Source organism: Polyodon spathula, chromosome 7, assembly GCF_017654505.1.
Source record: "Polyodon spathula isolate WHYD16114869_AA chromosome 7, ASM1765450v1, whole genome shotgun sequence".
NCBI classification, from domain to species: domain Eukaryota; kingdom Metazoa; phylum Chordata; class Actinopteri; order Acipenseriformes; family Polyodontidae; genus Polyodon; species Polyodon spathula.
The window spans coordinates 43949248-43973940 of NC_054540.1; the positions used below are offsets into that span (position 1 = coordinate 43949248).

Consider the following 24693-nt stretch of genomic DNA (forward strand, 5'->3'; position numbering starts at 1 on the left):
AAGGACATATATTTGGAAGGTTTGCAGAACAATATTGGTTTAATTAAAAAAAAAATGTTGTTATCTATTTTCATTGTGCAAGCGTGAAAGCTGTGTTGGCCGTCTATAATTCCATAGGCTCTGAGCCTAGGGGAGCTGAGTCATGCAGTACAGTAAAGTATAATGTTCAAGCATTTCCATGTAGATCGTGTGGATGGGCTCTAGTCGCTGTGGAGCAAAAAAGCAAGCAGTGGTTGAGAGAAGTGATTGAGGAAATCCAACAACAATGCTAATGCAAAACCTGGTCGACAGAAAACCTCTGTTACCGTTGTTCAGCCAAACATCACTTTTCATCCACAAAGAATGAGCAGTGGATATTGCCAAGCTACTGAACCCAGCCTCAGTCCACCCAAGTGCCCCGTCCTTTTTCCTCCTTGGGCCCCAAGCCAAAATAGACTCAGTGCAAACAGGATTCAAACCATGCTTGCATGACTCAGGTGACTCAGTAGTTAATCATACAATTATGCTTGTAAACCATGCTTGCTATATGTTATTTTGTATGTGTGTGAAATAACTGTATTAATTGTGTGTGTAATGTTTTTAAGGTTTGCTTTGAATACAAATAAATAGGAACAAGGCTTGTGTTTCCATTCTGCTCAGTATGTCTAGATATTCTTCAAATATATACAGGCTTACTTACAGAGTAGTACTTCTTAGTACTTCAGGACAAGTTTGATAGAGAGGAGACTTATTCACTTTAAGTTTAGAAGCAGAGCACTTTAAAACACACCAGGGGTAGATACATACTGTACAAGGCATCCTGCATAACCTGTATATGACCATCAGTGAATATTCTCATCAAGCACCAATCTAGGAGGACAGAGGCATTGAAGGGAGAGAGGGCTGGTTGAGGCTGGCTTTTCTTAATAACACCTCTCTCTCTCTCTCTCTCTCTCTCTCTCTCTCTCTCTCTCTCTCTCAAACACTTCAGAACCTGCTTGGAACATAACAACTGCTCACAACATTGGTGGACCACATTAGCGCAGTATACCAGCAAGACAAGGAAATCAACACTGTCTGCGGGGGTGAAAAAGAACAAGAAAACGGTCATTTCGGTGAGGATATTTTATGTGTTCATGTGTATGTGTTGCTTGGTCGCCATGGAACTTGATGCTGATTTGTAGTGGAATGTTCGGTGACTAGAAATCTCTGCGAGACCGTTTCTACATATTTTTTCGGACACAGTCATTTTAGAGAAACATTGTTATTATGGGTTTCCAGCGTGTAATAAACGAATCTGCTTGCAGGTTTAGCAGGTCTCTGTACACATTATGGCAAAACGGAATAAGAAAGGATGTTCAGGGCATATAGTCTCAGTGACTGAAGAACTGTGCAATATTAATTTACATTAAGCAGTGTCATATATGTGGCTTAGTTAATAGTAAATAGAGAAGAACAAAAGTTAATTGATAAGTAACACTGACATTTTGAAATGTATAAAACAAATATAACTAATTCATGGACGTGGCATTAAATCGTGACCATGATATACATACACATGATGAACCTTTCTAAAACAAATCTAAACCTAGAATTATTTCAAACTTTTAAATAAATCTAATCGAGGCTATTTATAAGAACGGCAATAGAGCAGACAGTTCTCATGTTGCATGTGATACACTATTACATCGGAATGTCAGTTAAAGTAGACTATATAATAGAATACTGTACACCGGGAATGAAAATGATTCTGTTCCACTTTCCTTAAAAAAAAATAAAAATAAACGGTATATATTTTGTAATATAATTAAACGGCAACACAAATCTACATTGCATGTTCCAACTTCTCTATTTGTTTTATTAGCGGTGATTTGTAATTTATTTGCAATGCACAGGTATTCATGCATACTTTATATTGCTAAGGGAATATTGTATTTCACAGCTGAACTGTCCTTACATACTGTTCTATTACGAGTGATCATGATTACCCGCGTGCTCAGGTACAACAGGTCAGCTAATCATGAATAATAACAGCGCAAGTTACAGCAAGGCTTTGATTGAGAAGGACGTATCTATCTATACAGGTGCGTTTCTTGGTCTTTCATATTCCATCTGTGATATTATGATATCGTACCGTATGACATCCGAGTTCTACTGAAATGCGTTTATAGTTGTGAAAACTTGGTTGACATTCGTAGCTCATGGTATAGCAATCTAGGATATATGCTGTAGAAACCTGCCTTCTGTCCGTCCAGATTTGTAGTTTTTCATATACTTAACAAAACACTGCTGCCCCCGCAAAAAAAAAAAAAAAAAAAAAAAAAAACAACAACAATTTATTATTATTATTATTATTATTATTATTATTATTATTATTATTATTATGGCACAAGCCAGAAGTTCTGGTATGTGAGTAAACACACGAAAAATAATGCAACAGAACTGCCAAAGTAAAGAGAGAAGGGGGTGAAATTGGTTGCCAGTGCGAGATGGTTTTGTTACTGGTCCTCATGGTTGCCAGTGTGAGATGGTTTTGTTACTGGTCCTCACGGTTGCTAGTGTGAGATGGTTTTGTTACTGGTCCTCCCGGTTGCCAGTGTGAGATGGTTTTGTTACTGGTCCTCACGGTTGCCAGTGTGAGATGGTTTTGTTACTGGTCTGCACGGTTGCCAGTGTGAGATGGTTTTGTTACTGGTCTGCACAGTAGCCAGTGTGAGATGGTTTTGTTCTGGTCCTCACGGTTGCCAGTGTGAGGTGGTTTTGTTACTAGTCCTCACGGTAGCCAGTGTGAGATGGTTTTGTTACTGGTCCTCGTGATTGCCAGTGTGAGGTGGTTTTGTTACTGATCCGCACGGATGCCAGTGTGAGATGGTTTTGTTACTGGTCCTCATGGTTGCCAGTGTGAGATTGTTTTGTTACTGGTCTGCACGGTTGCCAGTGCAGTGTGAGATGGTTTTGTTACTGGTCTGCACAGTAGCCAGTGTGAGATGGTTTTTTCCTGGTCCTCACGGTTGCCAGTGTGAGGTGGTTTTGTTACTGGTCCTCACGGTAGCCAGTGTGAGATGGTTTTGTTATTGGTCCTCACGGTTGCCGGTGTGAGATGGTTTTGTTACTGGTCTGCACGGTTGCCAGTTGGTTGTTTTTGTGTCTGCCCTTGAACCAGTGGGGTTTGCAAAGTGTCTTGCTTTTGAAAAGGGAATTCTGGCTGGGGTGTCATTTGAGTGCTGATAACTGTACAGCTGTGGGTGTTATTATATTATGGAAGCACATGTGTATGACCTATATTATATACTGCTTTAATGTTAATATATGAGTTACAAAATCCACCTTGGAGTGTTTCTAATCACAACAACCCTTTGCTTTTGTCCTCTGGCACTTTCATTTAAAGGAGGGGAAAGGCTGATGAGTCCATGTTCTGTTAGGAACTGCAGTATGGGCTGGTTGGCATGTTGCTTTTCTTAGTTGATTTTGCAGTTAATAAAGCATGGTAGAAACTCAATATGGTACAGTTGTGATTCATGAATAGGGTTTGTTTGTCATGCGCAAAACTGGTGCTCTGATATGCGGAAAGCTTCCCATCTCCATTGTAAACAATGTTAATCACCATACAGGAAAATGCTTATGTATTCATAACACAAACATATTATATGACAACATAAGATAGATGTTTACAAGCATGTTATTTCCATGGTGCTTTTATGCCTGGCATTCTGTTTGTCTGTAGCATGTGTTCTTATCACATCCTTAACAAGGAAAATGAATAAATACATAGATAGATAAATAAATAGACCGTAGTGTTTCATTAACTCTAGAATCAAATACAGTCCTGAGTCAAACGTATAAGCATTCATGCAGCACAGCAGACAGGCTTTGTCTGGGAAAGACGCAGTGAGTGAGGGTGTGTGTGTGTGTGTGTGTGTGTGTGTGTGTGGTGGGGTGACAATTTGCTGGAGAAAATAGAAACTTAAAGGAAAATGTATCTTTTATTAGGACAAACAACCAATAGGGAATACTGCAACAAATGCCCCCTTTATATATTACAGAGCTCTTGTGCTTGATATGTTCATGCCACCTCTCTCTCTCTCTCTCTCTCTCTCTCTTAAAGATCTTATTCAGGGAAAAAAATCAGTACGCAATTGTGTAGTTCTCTGATGGCCATGGATGGAGATTTTTAGTTTTTTAAATGTGATTTTTTTATTATCTTTATTTTGTACATTTTGTGTTCATGCAAGGTGAAGGCAAGTGCTATAAAAGCTTCCCCTTACAGCTCTGAGAGAGAGAGAGAGAGAGAGAGAGAGAGAGAGAGAGAGAGAGAGAGAGAGAGAGAGAGAGAGAGAAACAGAGAAACAGAGAGAGAGTCAGAGAGACAGAGACAGAGGCACTTCAACCCTAATCTGAACAACCTCTGCCTGCTTGCCGTTCAGTCCAGGCCCTCTCTCAAGTAGAGACTGACAATTGCTCCAGATTGTGCTGCGTTTGTTTTGTGATGTGGATTACAGTATGTCCATTAGAGTGTAGGTTAACAGATCACTGACAAACCCCTTTTGACCAAAGAGACCGATTCAACCTCCAGGTCTTAACAAGTGAAGAGCCCAAGAAGCTACAGATGTAGCGTGGTGTACTAGTGAGTCCTCACCCACTGTGTATTTTTTAGAGTTAGGCTGCAGATTTTAGTTTCATAAACTAAAGAAAGTGTTGCCAGCAATGCAAAAAACTAATCTAAAAAGATTATTTTCCCCTGTTCATCTTTCTGCTTTTGGACAAATGTAATTAGCATAAGCAGCAGACCTGAAAGCATCAGCTTACATGTGAATGAGATCAAACCGGTTTATTAGTTGTTTCACATGGAATCAGAAACAGGAACCAGTGTAAGGATTACTGACTGTATGTTTATTGGAAAGAAATGTCACTGACAGTGAGTGGCGCTATTGCTTCTAAGTATATCACATCTCCACAGTCAAGAATTTCTACAAGGCATCAGCATCTATGGTGACCAGGGGCAAGATACTGATGGTAAACACAATGATGTAAATATGTTAGGAGAATATCTGCATGCTATATACAGGTTGCACTGTATATACAAAGTATGTATGAGATAGTATTCTGCATACATAGTGTAGTACAATATGGGGTTTTGGAAGGGTAGCATTCAAGGGGCTGCTCAGGTAATTGTGCTACACACAGGATGAATATTATATAAGTAAATACAGGTAAGTCTCTTTTTATATAGGATGCCATCTTATGCAGTTTTGGCAAGAGAAGTTCTGGCCACTCAGATTGCTTAAATGATGTTTCTGGGCTATGGTGATTTTGGGCTGTGATGGGTCTAGGCTATGGGGAGTCTGGGCTGTGGTGAGTCTGGGTTGTGATGAGTGGGCTGTGGTGAGTCTGGGCTGTGGTGAGTCCAGGATATGGGGAGTTTGAGCTGTGATGAATCTGGGCTGTGGTGAGTCTGGGCTGTGATGAGTGGGCTATGGTGAGTCTGGGCTGTGGTAAGTCAGGGCTATGGGGAGTCTGCACTGTGGTGATTCTGGGCTGTGGTGAGTCTGGGCTGTGATGAGTGGGCTATGAAGAGTCTGGGCTATGGTGATTCTGCACTGTGGTGAGTCTGGGCTATGGGGAGTCTGGACTGTGGTGAGTCTGGGCTATGGGGAATCTGGACTGTGGTGAGTCTGGGCTATGGGGTGTCGGGATGTGGTGAGTCTGGGCTGTAGTGAGTTTGCTCATGACTTGCTGGGAATGGTGATAGAGGAGGGCTTTCTTTGCGCTGCTAAAAAGCTAAATCGCTGAACTGCACAGTACATACTGATTTATACATGTGTCTATATAAATGTGCCTTGTCCTCCGGAGGCCAGCACTGTCTTGAGCTGGCTTGGATCGGAGGAACCATGCTGCTCTTCACTTCTCCTGAGCTGTTGTGAGGGAACACAATAGAGCATTCTAAATGTGGGAGAGAAGCTCTTCAAACAATGGGAAACAAGAAAGAAAATAAACAAGAAAGGAATAATACAGGCTCACAGATTAGTGCAATCTGTGAAACCACAGATTTCGTTTGAAATTGTAAAGAAAGGCATTGACTTTATGGGTATATGGCTATATGGAGGAGGGAATGTGGAAGACAGCATGGTTCTCGAAAGAACCCCGCTGTACTGAGGGGTTTGTTTAATTGATCTAACCTCTGTTTGAATGACTGAAGTAGGCCCCTTTCTGGTGTTAAAAACATGACAAAGAGACTCACATGTCCTTTTAGATGTTTGCTTTTTATAACCTTGGTAGACAGAGTCCTATTTTAATTATTAAAAGGGCGGTTGTTTTCTTTAGATCAATTGCAGAGCACAGTTGCAGTCGTATTACTGTGTGATTATATGAAATAATTACCAGTAAAAAGTAGTGTGAAAATAATGTCAATACAGTATTGCTAAGACTGCTAGTGGGAATGTGTGTCATTGTATTTATGAAGTTTCTTTTAGTATTTCTAAATTCAGCACTGTTGAGTGTTCGTAGTTATGGATGCTCAATGCAGCACAATACAGTATATTTGACAGAAGGAAGCCCCTTTTTTTAACACTTTAGATTAAGCTTTATTTTCCACAGTGCTCTAGTGGTCCTGTGGTGAATGGTGATCAAAAAGTAGGCCTCTGGTGGGAGAAAGTTTGGGATCCCCTGGTTTGGCATTTTTGCTAATTTCTTTTGTAATAGTAACAGGTGGCAGTGTGGCAGCTCACAGCAAATTATCACTTAATTATGCCACACTGCAGTAGTTCCTCAGCTGTTGCATATTAATGTCAGCTATGGTTTTGTTGCCTGCAGATAAACGACGTTTTCAATAATGGGAAAATGTTCCTTTGCTGTGGCAGAGCTTTGGCGATCGACTTGGAACAAACCCCCTGTAATATGATTTAATAAAATACAGTTTCCTAAAATGCACACAAATGACTGCATTGCAAATTCATTTAAGTTGTAACGTTTCCAAAAAAAAAAGAAATAAAACAAAGGTATAAAAACAAAATACCACATCGACATTTTACCCCTTAAAAATAAGTGCTTGATGCAGTGAAAGGGGAGCCCCTGGATGGAGATTTAACTACTTAAACAATTGAAAAGGGTTACCCACGTCTGCTCTAAAGGACCAGAATCTAGTGTAATATTTCCAAAAAAAAACCAGCTGTGATTTTACCTGACAAGGTGTAGGGTGATCAAACCAACCCCTAAGTCAAGTGACACATACGTCTATTGATAACAACTAATATTTGTAAATGTTATAATATTTATCGATCTACATTTTATGGATTATATGGACTGTCCTGCTGACTATTGGCAAGTATTGACAAGTTCACACATTTTAGTTCCATTAAAAGTTAAATACATTCCATAGAACCCTTTTTGTTTTTGGCCGTCTTATAGACTTATTGACTTGTCCTTTCTTCCATAGCTTAACATTCTGCGAACTCTGCTTCTGTAGATAGCAGACTGTGTTGGCTGCCTCAAGGCACACATGCCTCCTCTCTAGTGAAGACTCCTAACAATGTCATGCTGTCTCTTGAACTAACACCTACTCTCTAAGCCAAGTTTATAGAGTTTCAACCTGACATCTCAACATATTTAATCTAGCAAGGGCAGAGACAGCATTATGGTGAGCCAAATTATCAGAGACATCTCAAACTGCATTTAAGATATCTTGAAATATTTAAAGATATCTGTAAATCATTAAGAGATATCTCAGATTGAACTCTTGTATTTTTTTTTTTATATGTTCCCTGAAAAACTGACAATATCACAAATACATAGCTGAAAGGACTGTTTTAAAACAAGTAGGCTTCTATTTAGATGTACTGTACTGGTTTTGTTGGTACAGTACTATATTTTTAAGAGAAGTAGTATTTTAATTCAGAACGGTATGATTCTGAAAATATCACTTGCCAAAACTAGAGAGACTACACGTTAACTGTAATACAATACATACTTTTAAATCCAGTACGAATTGTGGCAGTATGTAAAATTCTCCATTAACGACCTAACAGCAAAATTAAATCTAAATGTTATCCATGCACAAAACTATGTACAACATAAAAGGTAATGCAATTTAGCAAAACCAAAAGATAAAAAAAAAAACAGTTTTCAGAATTAAAACAGTATACAGTCAATATTCAAAACTGTAGAATACAGTGCTCAATAAGGCCTTAATGTCACAGTTCACTTGCAAATGAAAATGCACAAAAGCAACAAAAGATCACAGATAAAAAAAATAAAATAATAATACATGACAGTAACTAAAACTATTTAATGATTAATTGTTACATTACCCTAACTTGTCTCGTTTGCTTTGCATTGGCTGCATTATCATCAGGTGAAACTAGAGGAAGCGCTGTGTAACTGCACAATACAAGACAGCCTGATTTGGCATTAGAGAGAATTTTTTTTTTTTTTTTTAAACGCGGTCTGTGATGGATATTCAGATAAATTGTAGCACTTAATAGATGGGCTTTATATCAGAAAATTGTTGACGGAGTCGGAAATTGCGTATAATGGGTAAGTGCATTCATTTGTTACATGTGTATCAAGGCTGGTAAAACGCGACTGACATATATCTAGTGTGACTGTATCTCTAAATGGACAGGAAATCCATTCAAAACATAGAACATTTTCACAGTGTAGTATACGAGTTACTACTGACACAATGATAATGTAAAAGGTCAGTGTGTGTAGGTGGTCAAGTCATGCTAGGAAATGCCTTACCTTGTGTTACGCTCTGTTCATTAATAAACACAGTTATGTTAATTCAGATAGGCAGTGAGAGACAGGCAGTGAGCTGCAGGCAGTGTAAGACAGGCAGTTTGAGACAGGCAGTGAGATGCAAGCAGTGTGAGACAGCACCGTGAGCTGCAGGCAGTGTGAGGCAGGCAGTGAGCTGCAAACAGTGTGAGACAGGCAGTGAGCTGCAGGCAGTGTGAGAGAGCACCATGAGCTGCAGGCAGTGTGAGACAGGCAGTGAGCTGCAGGCAGTGTGAGACAGGCAGTGAGCTGCATGCAGGCAGTGTGAGATAGCACCGTAAGTAAAATAAAAATAATACAAGTAAGAAAGGGTGTATTACTTTTGAAGAATCAGGCCTGTGTTAGTGTCGTGGGCCGAGCGGCGTTTGTCCCCCAGACTAAAAACAGGTTTCAAGTCACTTCCTGTGGCAGTGTTGTGTGCAGAGCAGTAGTAATTCAGTCACAGGCAGTAATTCAATTCAGAGTCTTTACTTTGAAATGTTGTATAAAAACAGCAGCACATAGACATCAAGGCTTTCTAAAAACAGTTCATACCTCTGGATATTCAAGTGCGGTGATATTGTAAACAAATCTAAAAATAAAGTGCGTAATGCAGTAGCCAGAAACACCAGAAAGCGTGCTAAAAGCGAACAGTTTGAGGTAATAATTAATTGCAATATTTAAAAACAACAAAAGTGCAAACATGCTACAGCTTCTACATGTGGACTCAAGGTCCACACACCCCTTACATCCAGCAGCCATATTCCTTTTATTTACCCACTTGACCTCTGACCTCTTCCCCCAAGTGAATAAACATTTACCAGACATTTCATAATATATTTACCCGTCAGTATTTCATACATTTTATGCAAAAGATACATTTAAAAAATACACATTAAAATCGAAGCAGACAAATAAATAATCACGTTCACTATCTCCAGACGGCTAAACCGTCACAGTTAGCTTCAATTGATAAGTAAACAAATAAGGAAATTGATCAGTTTAAGCCACCACAGATGCTGCTGCCTACAGGCAAAAAACTGGCAAGGATGGGAACAACACTTTCAGTTCTACATGATGCGACCAGAGCAGATAATAAAGATGAAAATATTAAAATAGACATCATGTTACACACGATCGGGGAGGGTGCTTTAGAGGTGTATAACACACACACCATAGCTTATGCAATTCCACAAGTTAAACTATGAAGGAAATAATGGATTCCAAGAAAAAAACCGTTGTGTTTGAGCTTCACCAGTTCTGGGCACATTCATTGACAGAATCTGTAGGGATTGACATATACATGACAGAGCTCAGACAAAAAAAGCAAATATTGCGAGTTTGGCAACACTGAAAACGACATGATCAGAGGCAAAATTTTCTTTAGCATCAATGGTCTGAAAGAGAGGCTATTGAGAGAACCAGAGCTTACATTTGCGAAAGCTACTGACATTTGCAGAGTAGCTAAAATGCAAGCAATGCCTGTACAAGGAATTTCACAGGCAAGGTCACAAGTAAAAAATCCTAAAGAACACTGCAAAATAAAGTGACAAGTATGCGCACAAACAAAAAGCACATGTTGCACCTGCAAGCACATGTGAGAGGTGCGGAAATTCACACCAGCCACATGCATGTCCTGCCTATGGAGTCCCTTATCATGAGTATGGTAAATGCAACCATTTTGCTAAAATGTGTGGTGGTGGAAAAGCTGTCCAGAAGAAACTCACAGAAGTTGATGCTTTTTTTGTAGGAACAGTCTCGTGCCCTGAAGTGAATCAAATAGAATCAGACACAGACGATTCATGGTACATTATTGTCAACAAACTGCTTCCAAACGCAAAGCTTTTTCAAAGGTCAGAGCCAGGCTCCGCCGAGAAGGCATTAATAATTGCCTCATCTACCCTGCGGTGCTCAAGGTCTTGCGTGATGCTGAAAAGTTTTCCTTTGAGTCCCCTTCTGAAGTGGACTGGCTCACCTATCTTCCCCACGCCCAGGAGGATCTGAGATTGCTGCGGTATGACCCGATCCAAATGGATGACAGCCATGCCCAGTACCCATAGAAAGTTGTTACTCGGCTGATATACAACTGGACACTGTCTTTGATAAGTTGACACTTGTTTTGCTTTTCATTTTATTTAGTCTCTAATGTTAGATATGCGTTGGGGGAGGTGGTAGTTAATGCAATATTTTTATATAATTTTTTGTATTATGGGGGGTTGTGATGGAAAGACAATGAGTTCTGGTGGTAAATCTCCCTCCCGACCTGTGAGGGTGCTAAAGAATGGAAGGAGAAGTATCTGGAAGGGCTGGCCTGACAGTTCGTTTCCGGGGCCGGGAAGTCGGTCAGCCTTGAAAGAAGCTAGACTCTGTTGTAAGACCGTACTGACCTGAAAGGTAAACGAAGGGCAGCTGCAAGCAGTAAAGCAGCTGCAACTGTTTACCAAGATGTCATGCAGGATTGCATATATGGGCCAGGGTAACGCTGATCTTTTCCTTCGTTTGGGTAAAGCTCAGCAGAGAGAAAGACCAAGAGAGGAGCTCTCATTAAGAAAGAGATGTGTTACGTGTTTTGTTTTGTGTTTTGTCTGTGTTGTAATTGTTCGTGTTTTGCACCACGAGACAGTTAAAGCACAAATCCGGAGCCGTTGTCGAGGGTCAGCATAATCCGGATCACCACTGCACCACCGTCACGAAAATACCTGTGTCTGCACTCACCGCCAGCACGACTGCACTCACCCAGGACTGGTGACCGTGTGTTCGTTTTTGTTCGGGACTGTGCCCTGTTTTGTTATCCCCGCACTTTACACATAGTTGTGTATTGCCAGGGATTTATTATTTTAACGGTCACCAGACCTGGAAAATAAATAAAAATACTTTCCACAGGATTACAATTGTCTGCATTTTACTCCTGCACCACATCAGCGCTACACCTGTTCCCCATTCACCGACCCTTTTTTCCACAGGGGTGTAGGAGGTTCAATGTTCAACATCAGTGTGTGTTTCGCCACAGAGCTATATTGTTGGGATGGGAGGGATTAGTGGGTGTTCTTCGGGGAGGGGGGTGGGTTGTGTTGTTCTTTATCATTGTCCTTTTCTGGGGTTCTTGGGGGGACATTGCTTTGTTTGTTGGTGGCAGCCTATGGGGAGGGAGGATTGTTGAGGACCCTAGTTGTGTTTTTTTTTTTTTTTCTTTTCTAGCTATTCTCATTTGTTGGCGTTTATTGTTGGTCTTTTTATAGGATCGGATGTTTGTATACTTTCTATTTTTAAATGTATTTCCTGTGCTTGTCTCCATACATTAAGCATTCATTATCTTGTGCTTATTTCTCTGACACTTGCGCTTCCCTCTGATACTTATGATTAATAATGTTAGGAAGATTAAACTGTTATCCTGGAATGTGCAAGGTTTAAATATACCCAAGAAGCACATCAGTGGTCTTGGCCTATTGCAAACAAAGAACATTGATGTTGCAGTGATACAGGTATCCCATCTCAAACAGCAAGATGTCCCTAGATTTGCTAACAAATATTATTATGTGGCCGCTTCCTCCTCTGCAAACAACAAAACGCGTGGCTCTTTGATTCTTTTGCGCCATAACTCTCAGTTTACTGTTTTGGGTACAGGAGGTGATGGAAATGCCAGGAAAAAATGCCATTTTTAAAAACTAGTATTTCGGATAGAAAAATTGCATTTGTCTCGGTTTATGCCCCTACAATATTTGATTTAGGTTTCTTCAATTCACTGACCAAACTGTTATCAGACCTTTCTGATTATAGTTTAATTATCGGCACTGATATGAATTTGGTATTAGATCCTGCAATAGACAAATCATCTATACAGCAGGGCAGTTCTCAACGCACTGCATCCGCTGCCCTGCAAAGATTTACATCTGAACTCGGGTTAGTAGATGCTTGGCGAATCTTCAAAGACTTCACTTTTTAACCGCTAGACATAAATCCTTCTCTAGGATCACTTCATTTTTGTCTTGAAATCTCTTATTTCTCAACTACATGCTGTTGATATTTTACCGATGGTTTTGTCAGATCATAGTGAAATGTGCTCTTATCTAGTATTTCCTTATACTCCAAATAAAGCCACAAGATGGCACTTTACTCCAACTTTACCTCAACTCCACTTTACTGCAAAATTAATCTTTTCGTATGTCATTCCAAGTTAAACTTGACGAATTTGTCGCTTTTAATCGCGGTTCAGTCAGAGACCCTTGCATACTATGGGATGCAGTAAAGGGTTTTATTAGAAGTAATTCTAGATTATTTGCCTCTAATTTTAATAAATCCCATTTGTACAAAATTAAAGAGCTTGAATCCAAGATTGCCCTCCTAGATCACACGCTTAAAAGGTGTTTTTCTGAAACCATTGCACTTAAATTAGATATCACTAGGAAGGATCTAAATATTTTGCTTAGACAGCGTGCAGAGCTCTTTATTCACAGGGCCAGACAGAATTGTTATTTTAACGACAGCAGTCCGAGTCATCTTCTTGCCTTACGGCTTTGCAAAAATTAGAGCTTTGCTAACATCTCTTCTATTAAGAATGTGAGAGGTGATTCATTTTTTCATCTGGATCTAATTAATTCTGAATTTCGTTCCTTTTGTTCTAAATTGTCTGATGCCTCATGTGATAGTGACAATCGTAAAGAATTTCTCGAAAGCCTCCAGTTACCATGTCTTTCGGATAGCGAATCAGCAGCCCTGGGCTCTCCAATCTCTTTGTCTGAATTAAAAGATGCATTGTGAAATGTAGCGCGCCTGGGTTTGATGGGATACCCCCTGAGTTTTTTCTCGTCTTCTGGGATAGGTTGGGACCCTTACTACCCTTACTACCCAAACTTATGGAAACTATAATAAGATCCAAAATGGAAAATTACCTATATGGTAACAGGGTACTGGGAGACAGTCAACATGGTTTTAGGAAAGGGAGATCGTGCCTAACTAACTTGCTTGATTTTTTTGAGGATGCAACATCCATAATGGATAATTGCAAAGCATATGACATGGTTTATTTAGATTTCCAGAAAGCTTTTGACAAAGTCCCGCACAAAAGATTAATTCTCAAACTGAATGCAGTTGGGATTCAAGGAAACACATGTACATGGATTAGGGAGTGGTTAACATGTAGAAAACAGAAAGTACTGATTAGAGGAAAAACCTCAGAATGGAGTGTGGTAACCAGCGGTGTACCACAGGGATCAGTATTAGGTCCTCTGCTATTCCTAATCTACATTAATGATTTAGATTCTGGTATAGTAAGCAAACTTGTTAAATTTGCAGATGACACAAAAGTAGGAGGAGTGGCAAACACTGTTGCAGCAGCAAAGGTCATTCAAAATGATCTAGACAAGATTCAGAACGGGGCAGACACATGGCAAATGACATTTAATAGAGAAAAGTGTAAGGTACTGCACGCAGGAAATAAAAATGTACATTATAAATATCATATGGGAGATATTGAAATTGGAGAAGGAATCTATGAAAAAGACCTAGGAGTTTTTGTTGACTCAGAAATGTCTTCATCTAGACAATGTGGGGAAGCTATAAAAAAGGCCAACAAGATGCTTGGATACATTGTGAAAAGTGTTGAATTTAAATCAAGGGAAGTAATGTTAAAACTGTACAATGCACTAGTAAGACCTCATCTTGAATATTGTGTTCAGTTCTGGTCACCTCGCTATAAAAAAGATATTGCTGCTCTAGAAAGAGTGCAAAGAAGAGCGACCAGAATTATTCTGGGCTTAAAAGGCATGTCATATGCAGACAGGCTAAAAGAATTGAATCTATTCAGTCTTGAACAAAGAAGACTACGTGGCGACCTAATTCAAGCATTCAAAATTCTAAAAGGTATTGACAGTGTCGACCTAAGGGACTTTTTCAGCCTGAAAAAAGAAACAAGGACCAGGGGTCACAAATGGAGTTTAGAAAAAGGGGCATTCAGAACAGAAAATAGGAGACACTTTTTTACACAGAGAATTGTGAGGGTCTGGAATCAACTCCCCAGTAATGTTGTTGAAGCTGACACCCTGGGATCCTTCAAGAAGCTGCTTGATGAGATTTTGGGATCAATAAGCTACTAACAACCAAACGAGCAAGATGGGCCGAATGGCCTCCTCTCGTTTGTAAACTTTCTTATGTTCTTATGTTCTTATGTTCTTACTGATTTTGTTCCTATTAACGTTAAAAACATGCAACATTGCATTTCGCTTTATGCTGATGATATACTGTTATTTTTGAGAATATTCACTCCCTGCCTTACTTTCTCTTTTCAATGATTTTAGCACACTATCAGGCTATCAGATTAACTGGTCTAAGTTGGCTTTGCTACCTTTAAATGTTGGAATGAGAGATTTGACTTTACCTGCTAACATACCAGTGGTTAAGCATTTTAGATATCTTGGAGTGGAAATTTACCCATCATTACACACGATTGTATTATCTAACTTTAATAATATACTTGGTACAAACAGGTGGATGTTACTTCCTAACACGCTTCAAGCCCACATTTCCATAATAAAAATTAATGTACTGCCACGGATCAACTTTTTCAGCTCAATGCTTCCACTTCCTCCCCATATTGGTTATTGGACTAAATTGCACTCTGTAATCTCTAAATCTTTGTGGAGGGGTAAGTGGCCGCATCTCAAACCCCATATTCTGCATCGTGAAAAATCAACAGGAAGATTATCTTTACAGAATTTCAAATTTTTGGTCAATTGTATTGTGCCCAGCCGCAGTATGGCTTGAATCCGATGCACCTGTCTCCTGGAGACAACTAGAAGAAAATCTAATCTTCCCTCATAGATTATAAGACCTGATTTATTCTGGTATTTCTCTTAAGCAATGTAAATTACAATTTGGTCCTATTATTTCCTATTTCATCACAGTATGGTGAATGGTGGAAAGGCATATTAAAGTTGGAACAAAGTGGTATTTGCACTTGCCCATTTTTCACAATGCCACACTTCTATCTGGTGGTCGCCCTTTTGCTTTTCCTCAGTCGTCTAATATGGGAATTCACACTCTAGCAGATGTTATGAAAGACAACTACCTTTGCACATTCCAGGACTTCCAATCACGGTTTAATTTGCCTGGTACTTCCTTTTTTTTATTTACTCTTTCTCTCTGCTATGCATGCTTATGGTGTTCCCTGGGGCACAGAACTACCTTCTCACCCTTAACACAATATACTGAATGCAAGGGGTAAGGCAACCAGACTGGTTTCCATGCCCTATTGTCATCTACTGACAGCCTCATATAAACCACTAATAAATAATAACACTTGGATTAGGGACTTACCTCCTGTTGATGAGGACATTTCTTGGGATACTGTTTGGAACAATTTGATCTGTGCATCTAAAAATTGATCCATTTTAATTTTATTCATAGAATATACTTAACCCCTCGGAGATGGTTTCTAATGGGACTCACTGATACCCCAGTGTGCGCACTGTGTCCCCAGGGAGCAACGGGCACATAAGGTGTGCAAATGTCCCAATGTGGCCGTGTTCTGGGGACAGGTTTGTTCAACTTAGTTCAACTCTCTAAAAAGAGCATTGCTGCCCATTTGAAGTTTGCCAAAGAGCACATAGATGATCCACAAGACTTCTGGAACAATATTCTATGGACAGACAAGTCAAATGTAGAACTTTTTTGCCTCAATGAGAGATGTTATGTTTGGTGAAAACCAAACACTGCGTTCGAACAGAAGAACCTCATTCCAACTGTCAAACATGGTGGTGGGAGTGTGATGGTTTGGGGATGCTTTGCTGCCTCAGGACCTAGAGGGCTTGCCATCATTGACACAACCATGAATTCTGCAATATAGCAGAAGTTGCTACAGGAGAATGTAAGGCCATTCATACGTGAGCTGAAGCTGAAGTGAAGCTGGATCATGCAGCAAGACAATGATCCTAAACATACAAGCAGATCTACAAAAGAATGCTGCAGAAGAAGAAATTCCGTGTTTTAGAATGGCCTAGTTACAGTCTGGACTTAAACCCTGTCTAAATATTGTGGCAGGACCTGAAGCGAGCTGTCCATGCAAGGAAGCTCTCAACTGTCACCAAGTTGAAGCAGTTCTATAAGGAGGAATGGGCCAGAATTCCTCAAAATCAATGCCAGAGACTGACCAACAGTTACAGGAAATGCTTGGTTGAAGTCATTGCTGCTCAAGGGGGTGCCACCAGTTACTGAATCTAAAGGGTCACATACTTTTTCACACATAGCTATTGAATGTTGAATCATTTGTGAATAAATAAATGTTGGAAAAGTATCATGTGTTGTGTCATTTGTTTAATCAGGTTATCTTTATATATTATTAGGACTTAGATTAAGATCTAATAACATTTTAGGTTTGAAATATGTGAAAATCCTAAGGGGTTCACAAACTTTTTCTCGGCACTGTAAGACTTTAAGAAGATATAAGTCATAGTTAAAAAGACTGTTTGTATGCAACTGTATTGTTGCAGAAAATATTGCTGTGCAACAATGGAAGGATTTTCCACCCGTTTGACTGCCATGGATGTAAGTAAATAAAATGTATTGTTTCTGAAGTCTGAAAAGTCTATATGCCTGTAATTATTCTATACGAAATAAGAAGTTAACTAATATGCAAAGCACAGCAACTGGATAATGCGTCGTAATGTATAAGCAACTTACTACCAACCCTGAAGTGGTATTTTTGTTTATTAAGAAGCCACCACACATTTCATATTGTATTCATTTGTCCTGGTGATGTATTTTGAGCTGGTTAACACGTCTTCTGTGTTACAAGTACTGCTTGTACTAAAATCTCCAATTCTATATTGGCAAATTTCAGTTTTCGCTACCGAGCATCCTCATCACCATGGCTAGTACCAGCCTGAGGTCTTTGTGTGCCATTCATTGTCTTTGAAATGTGTAGTCTACACACGCAGGGTTGACTCAAACCTGCTATTTATTGTGAGAGGAGTGTAATTCCCCACCGCTAATTGTGGTGAGGGGCATTTAAATTGGTTGATTGCGGAATCGCCTGCTAAAAGCCTTATCAAATAGGTTGTTATTTTGACAGTGAGCGTGAATGTACTGAACACACACATTATGTGGCTTTTTGCAGTCAGTACTGATGAAAGGAGACAGGATAATAATTCCAAGCAGTGCCAGACCAGTAATGCTGGAAAAATTACATTGTGCGCATCAGGGCAGCCAACGCACAAAAGCTCATGTACTGGCCGGGGATGGCAAAGGAAATAGAACAGATGACTGAAGCTTGTGCCACCTGTCAGCAATATCTCCACAAGAACGAAAAAGAGCCGCTGTGGTCACACGAGAAGCAGAGGAGAGTCAGGCAACCCCAGGTGATGCAAGACCCTCGGCAACCCCAGGGGATATGAGAGACACAGGCAGCCCCAGGCGATGCGGAGCAACAGGCAGCCCCAGGCGATGCGGAGCAACAGGCAGCCCCAGGCGATGCAGACGTGGCATCCTTGGGCGGTGTGAGGCAGGGCAGCAGCGGTCCCTCGGGAGATGACGGCGGCACGGATCCTCGGGAGGCGACATCGGGAGGAGAGCCAGGCCTAGCTGTGGTGCTGGGGTTGGTCCTCTTTGCAGCCACTGCGGTTTGGCGGTTTTCCCCTCATGCTCCTCTCTGCAGCCTATGCAGGGGCTGCTGAGGACCAGCATCATCCTGCCCTGGTCTCTCCAATGCAGAAGGGAGTGGCAGGTCCTGCTTCTCTCCCTCTAGCGGGGATGGAGACAGAAGCAGCTCCTGCGGCTCTGCTCCTTGTGGTGGTTGAGACAGAGGCAGCTCCTGCTGCTCTGCTTCTGGCGAAGGCAGCAGGGGCTCCTCCCATTCTGGCGGCGAAGGCAGCAAGGGCTCCTCCCCTTCTGACAGCGAAGGCTGCAGGGTACTCCTCCCCTTCTGGCTGCAGTGGGGAAACCAGCAGGTATGCTCCCATGGCTGGTGAAGGTGGGAGTGACAAGCAGTTCTCCCACAGAGGTGGAACAGGCAGGTATTCTCCCTCTGCTGGTGGAGGTGGGAGTGACCAGCAGTCCTCCCACGGCGGTGGAGGCGGAACCAGCAGGCATTCTCCCTCTGCTGGTGGGTACCTGGGCTGTGGACTTTCGGCCTTCCCCTTCTTGGGCTGTGGATGCACCGGCTCTGCCCTTTTGGGCTGTGGAAGCACCAACTCCCCCCTCTTGGACTGTGGATGCACCAACTCCTCCCACTCAGGCACAGGACGTTCGGACTCCTCCCTCTTGGGCTGTAGACGCACCGACTTCTCCCACTCCAGATCCATCTCCCCTGTCCAGCAGCTGTAAGACCTCTCTTCTTCAGGGAGAGGGCAATTAACTGGGAAATGCCCCTACTCCCCATAGATACAGCAACAGTAGGTCTTGCTTATACTGTGGTGGAGGGCTTCCCAGCTGATCTCCTGTGCCTGCTGTTGCTGCTGTCTCCTTCCCATTCCTCTCTTTCCTCCCGTCCTCTCTTACTCCACACGTACTAAAAAAAAAATAAAAAAAAATAAAATAAAAATCTGCAGTACCCTTCTTCCTGAGGCGGAGGCTGTGGTCGTTCCCAATCTAACACCAAGTGTGACAGGAAATGGCCCTGCGGTGACGTCAGGCCAGAAGACCGAACAAAAACACAGACAGGCAGGTACTGCAGTTCACAGGCGCAGCGCATGTTGTTTTTATTTTAAATACAAAAATAAATAAAATATTTTAACAAAACAAACATTGCTCACAGAGCACAAAAATAAAAGGTTTAAACAAAAATAAATCTCAAACACAAAACATTAAACGCTAAGGTCAGGCTGAGCAACTGGCTTCACTGATCCTTATTTCTTTAATTTCTCTCTCTTCTTTCCCTCTCGTTCCAGCTCTCGAACACCCAACCAAGAGTGCAGAGAGCTGCAGACTTTTATTTACTATGGCCAAGGGGTTAAACTATCAATTCTCTCATTACCCCTTGGCCACATTCTGCACAAGTTTATTAATTGTGTGACTGCCGACCTATTTAACAACGCACTAGCCGACAGCCACACATTACCACAAGGTTAACTAACCTCTCCTCTGCCAGAACATGTTTTAACAAATAAAACACACAGCGCTTCGCTGTCATATAAAAATAAACACAATAAATAAATCATAATAGAAACACAAAATAACACGGTAGAGGGGCGCAGGGGGAAACCCTGTCCTAAAAATAAACAAACTGAACATTAAAGTAGGGCTTTCCTACCACTCTGCTGCACCATGCAATAGCCATAGATGAAATTATGTTTAATCGAAATTACATCCCAAAGTACAATAGGTGGCTACAAACTGTCCCCTTACAAAAATATAATTATGTTTATGTCTATTACATGGTCATAAACCATCTATAATGCTGTATTAACACTTTATAGCATAGATATTAAGCATATATTATATATTTATAAAACATCAACCATTTATTCAGCGCTTCTCAGGCACGTCAGGTCCAATTTATTTTCACACATGCTGTTTATTTTACACGCGATATTTAAAATACATTTTTTCAGAGTAAAACAGGTTCAAAAGGCACTGAATTGCAAAAAAAAACCACTCAGTACTGTATCTCCAGCCAAGCCCCACCCCTTGTTCGCTGTATTTTTCACATACCTCTTTATAGACGTGCACACTGATAAATCCTCTCCTGATCACTCGTTTTATCACCAAACTCCTCAATAATGCGATCCAAGACATTATTTTATTACTAAAACATTTCAAAAAAGCTCCTCAAATGTCTGTGATATTCTTTGAGCGCTGGATGCGGAAGCAGCTGTCTTCTTTGTTTGTGTCTGTGTTATCTCTGTGGTGCAGGGGCTATGTGTGTTGCTCAGATCCACTCCTTTTTTTTGACTTCATTCAGCTCCTGTCAGTCTCACTCTTGCATTGAAAGGTTTTCTTGGCTTTTTCAGGAGGGTCCGACATCGGACTGGTAAGGGAAAATTGTAATATAGGAGCACAAGGGTTAATAAGCAGCACCTTAATACAAAGTGTTACCCTAAAGTGTTACCAAGATATCTGTAAATCAATTTAAGATGTCTCTAAATGTATTTTACATTTAGAGATGTCTTTAAATATTTAGAGATATCTCTAAATTAATTTCAGATATCGCTAAATGATAATTTGGCTTGAATTACAGCATTGGCGGCATTTACAAGCACAAGTCATGACAGTTTTCCGCACAATGTGTTTGACATACTTTTCAGGAAATGTGTAGCTATGCAGTTCTGATTTATGAAAAGAAATCTGCCATACCAATGCAGATTACACAATTCATAGTCATATGGGGATATTTAAATGTATCTGCTTACGAAGTGAGAAAAGAACGACTGAATATTGTGAGGAGAGCTTCATGCACACACACACACACACACACACACACACACATATAAAATATAATTTCTACTAAGTACAAGTTTTTCTACTTAGAATTTATATTTGTGTGTGTGTTTGTGGAACATCTAACAGTTAAATTTCATTAACACTAGAACCGCCTTTTACAATACATGTTTTTATTTTGACTATAACCTACAATATTTCTATAGTATATATATATATATATATATATATATATATATATATATATTTCTACACAGGTGTGGCTCATGCATTAACCACAGAGCGCATGTGGTCGCCCAATGGTTTGATGGGCATGACACTGATGTTATCTTATGTGGCAAGGATCTTTTACTATATATATATATAGCTCTCATATGTGAAAAATGGTTGCCAGTGTTTGTTTAGTGGAAGAAAAAAGAAAACCTGCTCACTAAACTCTGACTTGAATTGTCTTCACACATATAATGTATAACACATTTTTAATCTGTTTCATATTTGTTGAAAGGTACCAGTTTTTATTTACAGTATGTAACATGTTGAAAGCTAGGACAGATCAAGTTCTATAAAAACGCTCCTCTATCATTTGCAATCGCATTCATCTTTTCTAATAGATGACACAGCTCATAAAATATATCCTTTAGCTGAAGCTCCATAGGGGCTTGAGATTTAGACTGTAATTTAATGACTTGAGTGACAGAGCCTGTAATTAATGTGCTCTAATCTCGGGATGAACATCCAGTATTTCACACGTCACAGTACAAGCTAGATTTCAAATTATACTACATTCAACAGTGATCGTTTTAATTATTTCACACAGTTATGCACATAACTGATGACTCAGAAATCACATGATTTGAAGTAAATTATAAACAAGCACGTCACTAATATGAAAAACTACATCACCGTGACCTACAGTACATTCATTGAATGCATATGTAAGAAGTAAGACAGACGGACGGACAGACAGCCTTCATATACCACCAGATGTACACTCAATAACTTATGCTAAAGAATGGCCTTACCAAGTTTCTTCACAACTGGACAAGTGCTTCTCTAGATATATGCAAAACTATACAGAGGAGTGCATCCACCGACACAATATTCCTGATGACAGGGACATGCACCAGCAATGTTGGGTAATGACTGTCAGCATAATCTTAAATCTCTTTCTATTTCCTGCTTTCAGGATCCTCTGCAGTCTCCTCCCTTAGATATGGCACTGGGGTTCCTGAGCTGCTCTTCATCCATTCCGGACCTGTGGATTCTGCTCATGGTCATCGCAGTCCTTTCTCAGCCAGGGTAAGCCAGGCCTGGTGTCAACTTGTCACCTCCAGCGCACTGTGCATTGCTGCAGAAGACACTCCTTGCCAGCACAATTAGTATAGCCTGTGTCCCAGATTGACACCTTTATTAATGCAGTGTCTTGTTCAGGAGTGTCCTGGTATGCGTGGTACATTACACTGAATAGCACCATAAAACAGTGAATTAATGAGGGTCACAGTTCCTAGAATAAGCTTAAGATGGCCATGGAGTACATAGTGAAATCTGAATATGTGGCTATTTAATTACCACCTGTTTATTCAATGTAGTAAATTTCATGTTAATGTTAGACAAACAAACTTATTCTTAAGGGATTTTTAATTATATTACTTAGTTCTCATGTCCAGTGCGTGTTGTAAAATGGCTGTGCGTGTTGTAAAAAGATGATTTGCAGAGTCTGCAGGGAGATTCAATTCACTTGTCAGGTTCTACCTAAAATATTTGTGCTCATTGAAAATTCTGTGTTTCACAAGATTCTTTCTGTGTGTGTGTGTTTGTGTGTGTGTGTGTGTTTGTGTGTGTGTGTGTGTGAGGTCTCAGTGAGGTCTCAGTACATTAGCTTGCTTACTCTTTAAGAACTATTTCAATGACTTTTTGTTGACTGTTATTCAAAGCCTATTTTGATTAAATAGGGCTGCAGTTCTGAGGGTGTATTCATTTATTCAATGAATTTCAAAGCACTGTGTTACAGGATAGTCGGGCGGTGACATCAGACCATCAAAACAAACACAGGACTGTAGAGCAAAAGGTGCGGCGTGTGCCATTTATTCAAACAACAAAAATATATATAAAAAAAAGGTTTAACAAAAATACTGCTCACAGAGTGAAAATACAAGTTTAAACAAAAACAAATCTCAAACACTAAATACAACAAAACCCAGGTCAGGCTGGGCAATCGCCTTCACTGATTCTAACCTGTTTTTGTTTTTTTTTTACTTTTGTTTCTCTTTCTCCTGTCTCGCTCCCTTTCCTCCTCCGATCACCCACCCGGAGTTAGGAGAGCTGCAAGTTTATATGCAGTTGACCATCTCCCGATTTAGCAACAAATTAATCACTTAATTAAGTTGAGAGATGGCCACCTTCTGCACTAGGTTTTTAATTATTCCTGGCAGAGGAAGAGCTGCCGACACTGCCTCTGCCAGAACACGCCCAAACAAAACAATAACAAAACAAAACGCACAGCTACGGCGTCATTAGATATATATATATACAATAAATAAATCATAATATAAACAAATAAGACACAGAGGTGGAGGGTGAAACCCCGTCCTAAAAATAAATAAATTAATACAGAAATGTACAGGGCTCCTCGCCCAGTTACATACCCCCTCCCCCCGCCCTTGTGCAAAGCACACATGGTCCTAATGGCCACCTACCCCCTGAGTCTCAAAGTCCCGGAAAAGGGGCAGCAAGGTGTCTATGGTGGCGGCTATGGTGGGAGGTCCTTCACCCTCCACACACTTCTTCGTGGCTGGCAGCTCCCTCTTCTGTGGCTTCAGCCACACAATCTCCTGCAGCAAAAGTGCTGCAGGGGGAGCTGGTCTCCTGAATCCCCCCCCCCCCCCTTCTTCATGACCAGCAACTCCCCCCGTGGGGCTCCGGCCGCACATCCTCCTGCCGTGCAGGACCAGTAGCGACCCCAGGCAAAGCAGAGCTGGTAGCGACCCAAGGCAAAGCAGAGCTAGTAGCAACCCCAGGCGAAGCAAAGCTGGTAGTGACCCCAGGTGACGCAGGACCGTCAGCGACCCCAGGTGAAGCAGGACTGTCAGCAACCCTAGGAAATATAAAAGACACAACCCTCCCAGGTAAAGCGGCACAGCAGGAAATCCCAGGAGATGCAGAGCAGCAGGCAACCCCAGGCAACGCAGAGCAGCAGGCAACCTCATGGGATGCGGAGCAGCAGGCAACCCCAGGCGATGCAGAGCAGCAGGCAACCCCAGATGATCGAGACATGGCATACCTGAACAGTGTAAGGCAGGTATCCTTGAGCGGTGCAAGGCAGGCATCCTTGGGCGGTGCAAGTCAGGCATCCTTGGGTGGCAGTGCGCCGGTGTCCACAGACGAAGCAGAGCTGGCAACCCCAGGTGACAGCGGCAACGGACCTTCAGGAGGCGGCGGCAGCAGGAGCTCCACTTCTCCCTGTGAAGGAGCCAGGACTATTGGTGGTGCTGGGGTTAGACCTCTTCGCAGCCACTGCAGCCAGGCAGTTTTTCCCCATGCTTCCCTCAGCAAACTATACAGGGGCTGCTGAGGACTGCCAGCATCCTGTCCTGGTCC

At 41.1% G+C, this 24693-nt stretch overlaps 1 protein-coding gene across 1 annotated transcript in view; it reads left to right on the plus strand.

The window, feature by feature from the left end:
- The first annotated feature begins 965 nt into the window (after positions 1 to 965).
- The window catches only part of LOC121318641 (gamma-aminobutyric acid receptor subunit alpha-3-like), a 166085-nt gene continuing 142357 nt past the window's right edge, over positions 966 to 24693 (plus strand). The window contains exons 1-2 of the mRNA XM_041255537.1: positions 966 to 1094; positions 22283 to 22395. Of these exons, the coding sequence (XP_041111471.1) occupies positions 22310 to 22395 (86 nt within the window). The 5' untranslated portion in view covers positions 966 to 1094; positions 22283 to 22309. The remainder of the gene's footprint in view (positions 1095 to 22282; positions 22396 to 24693) is intronic.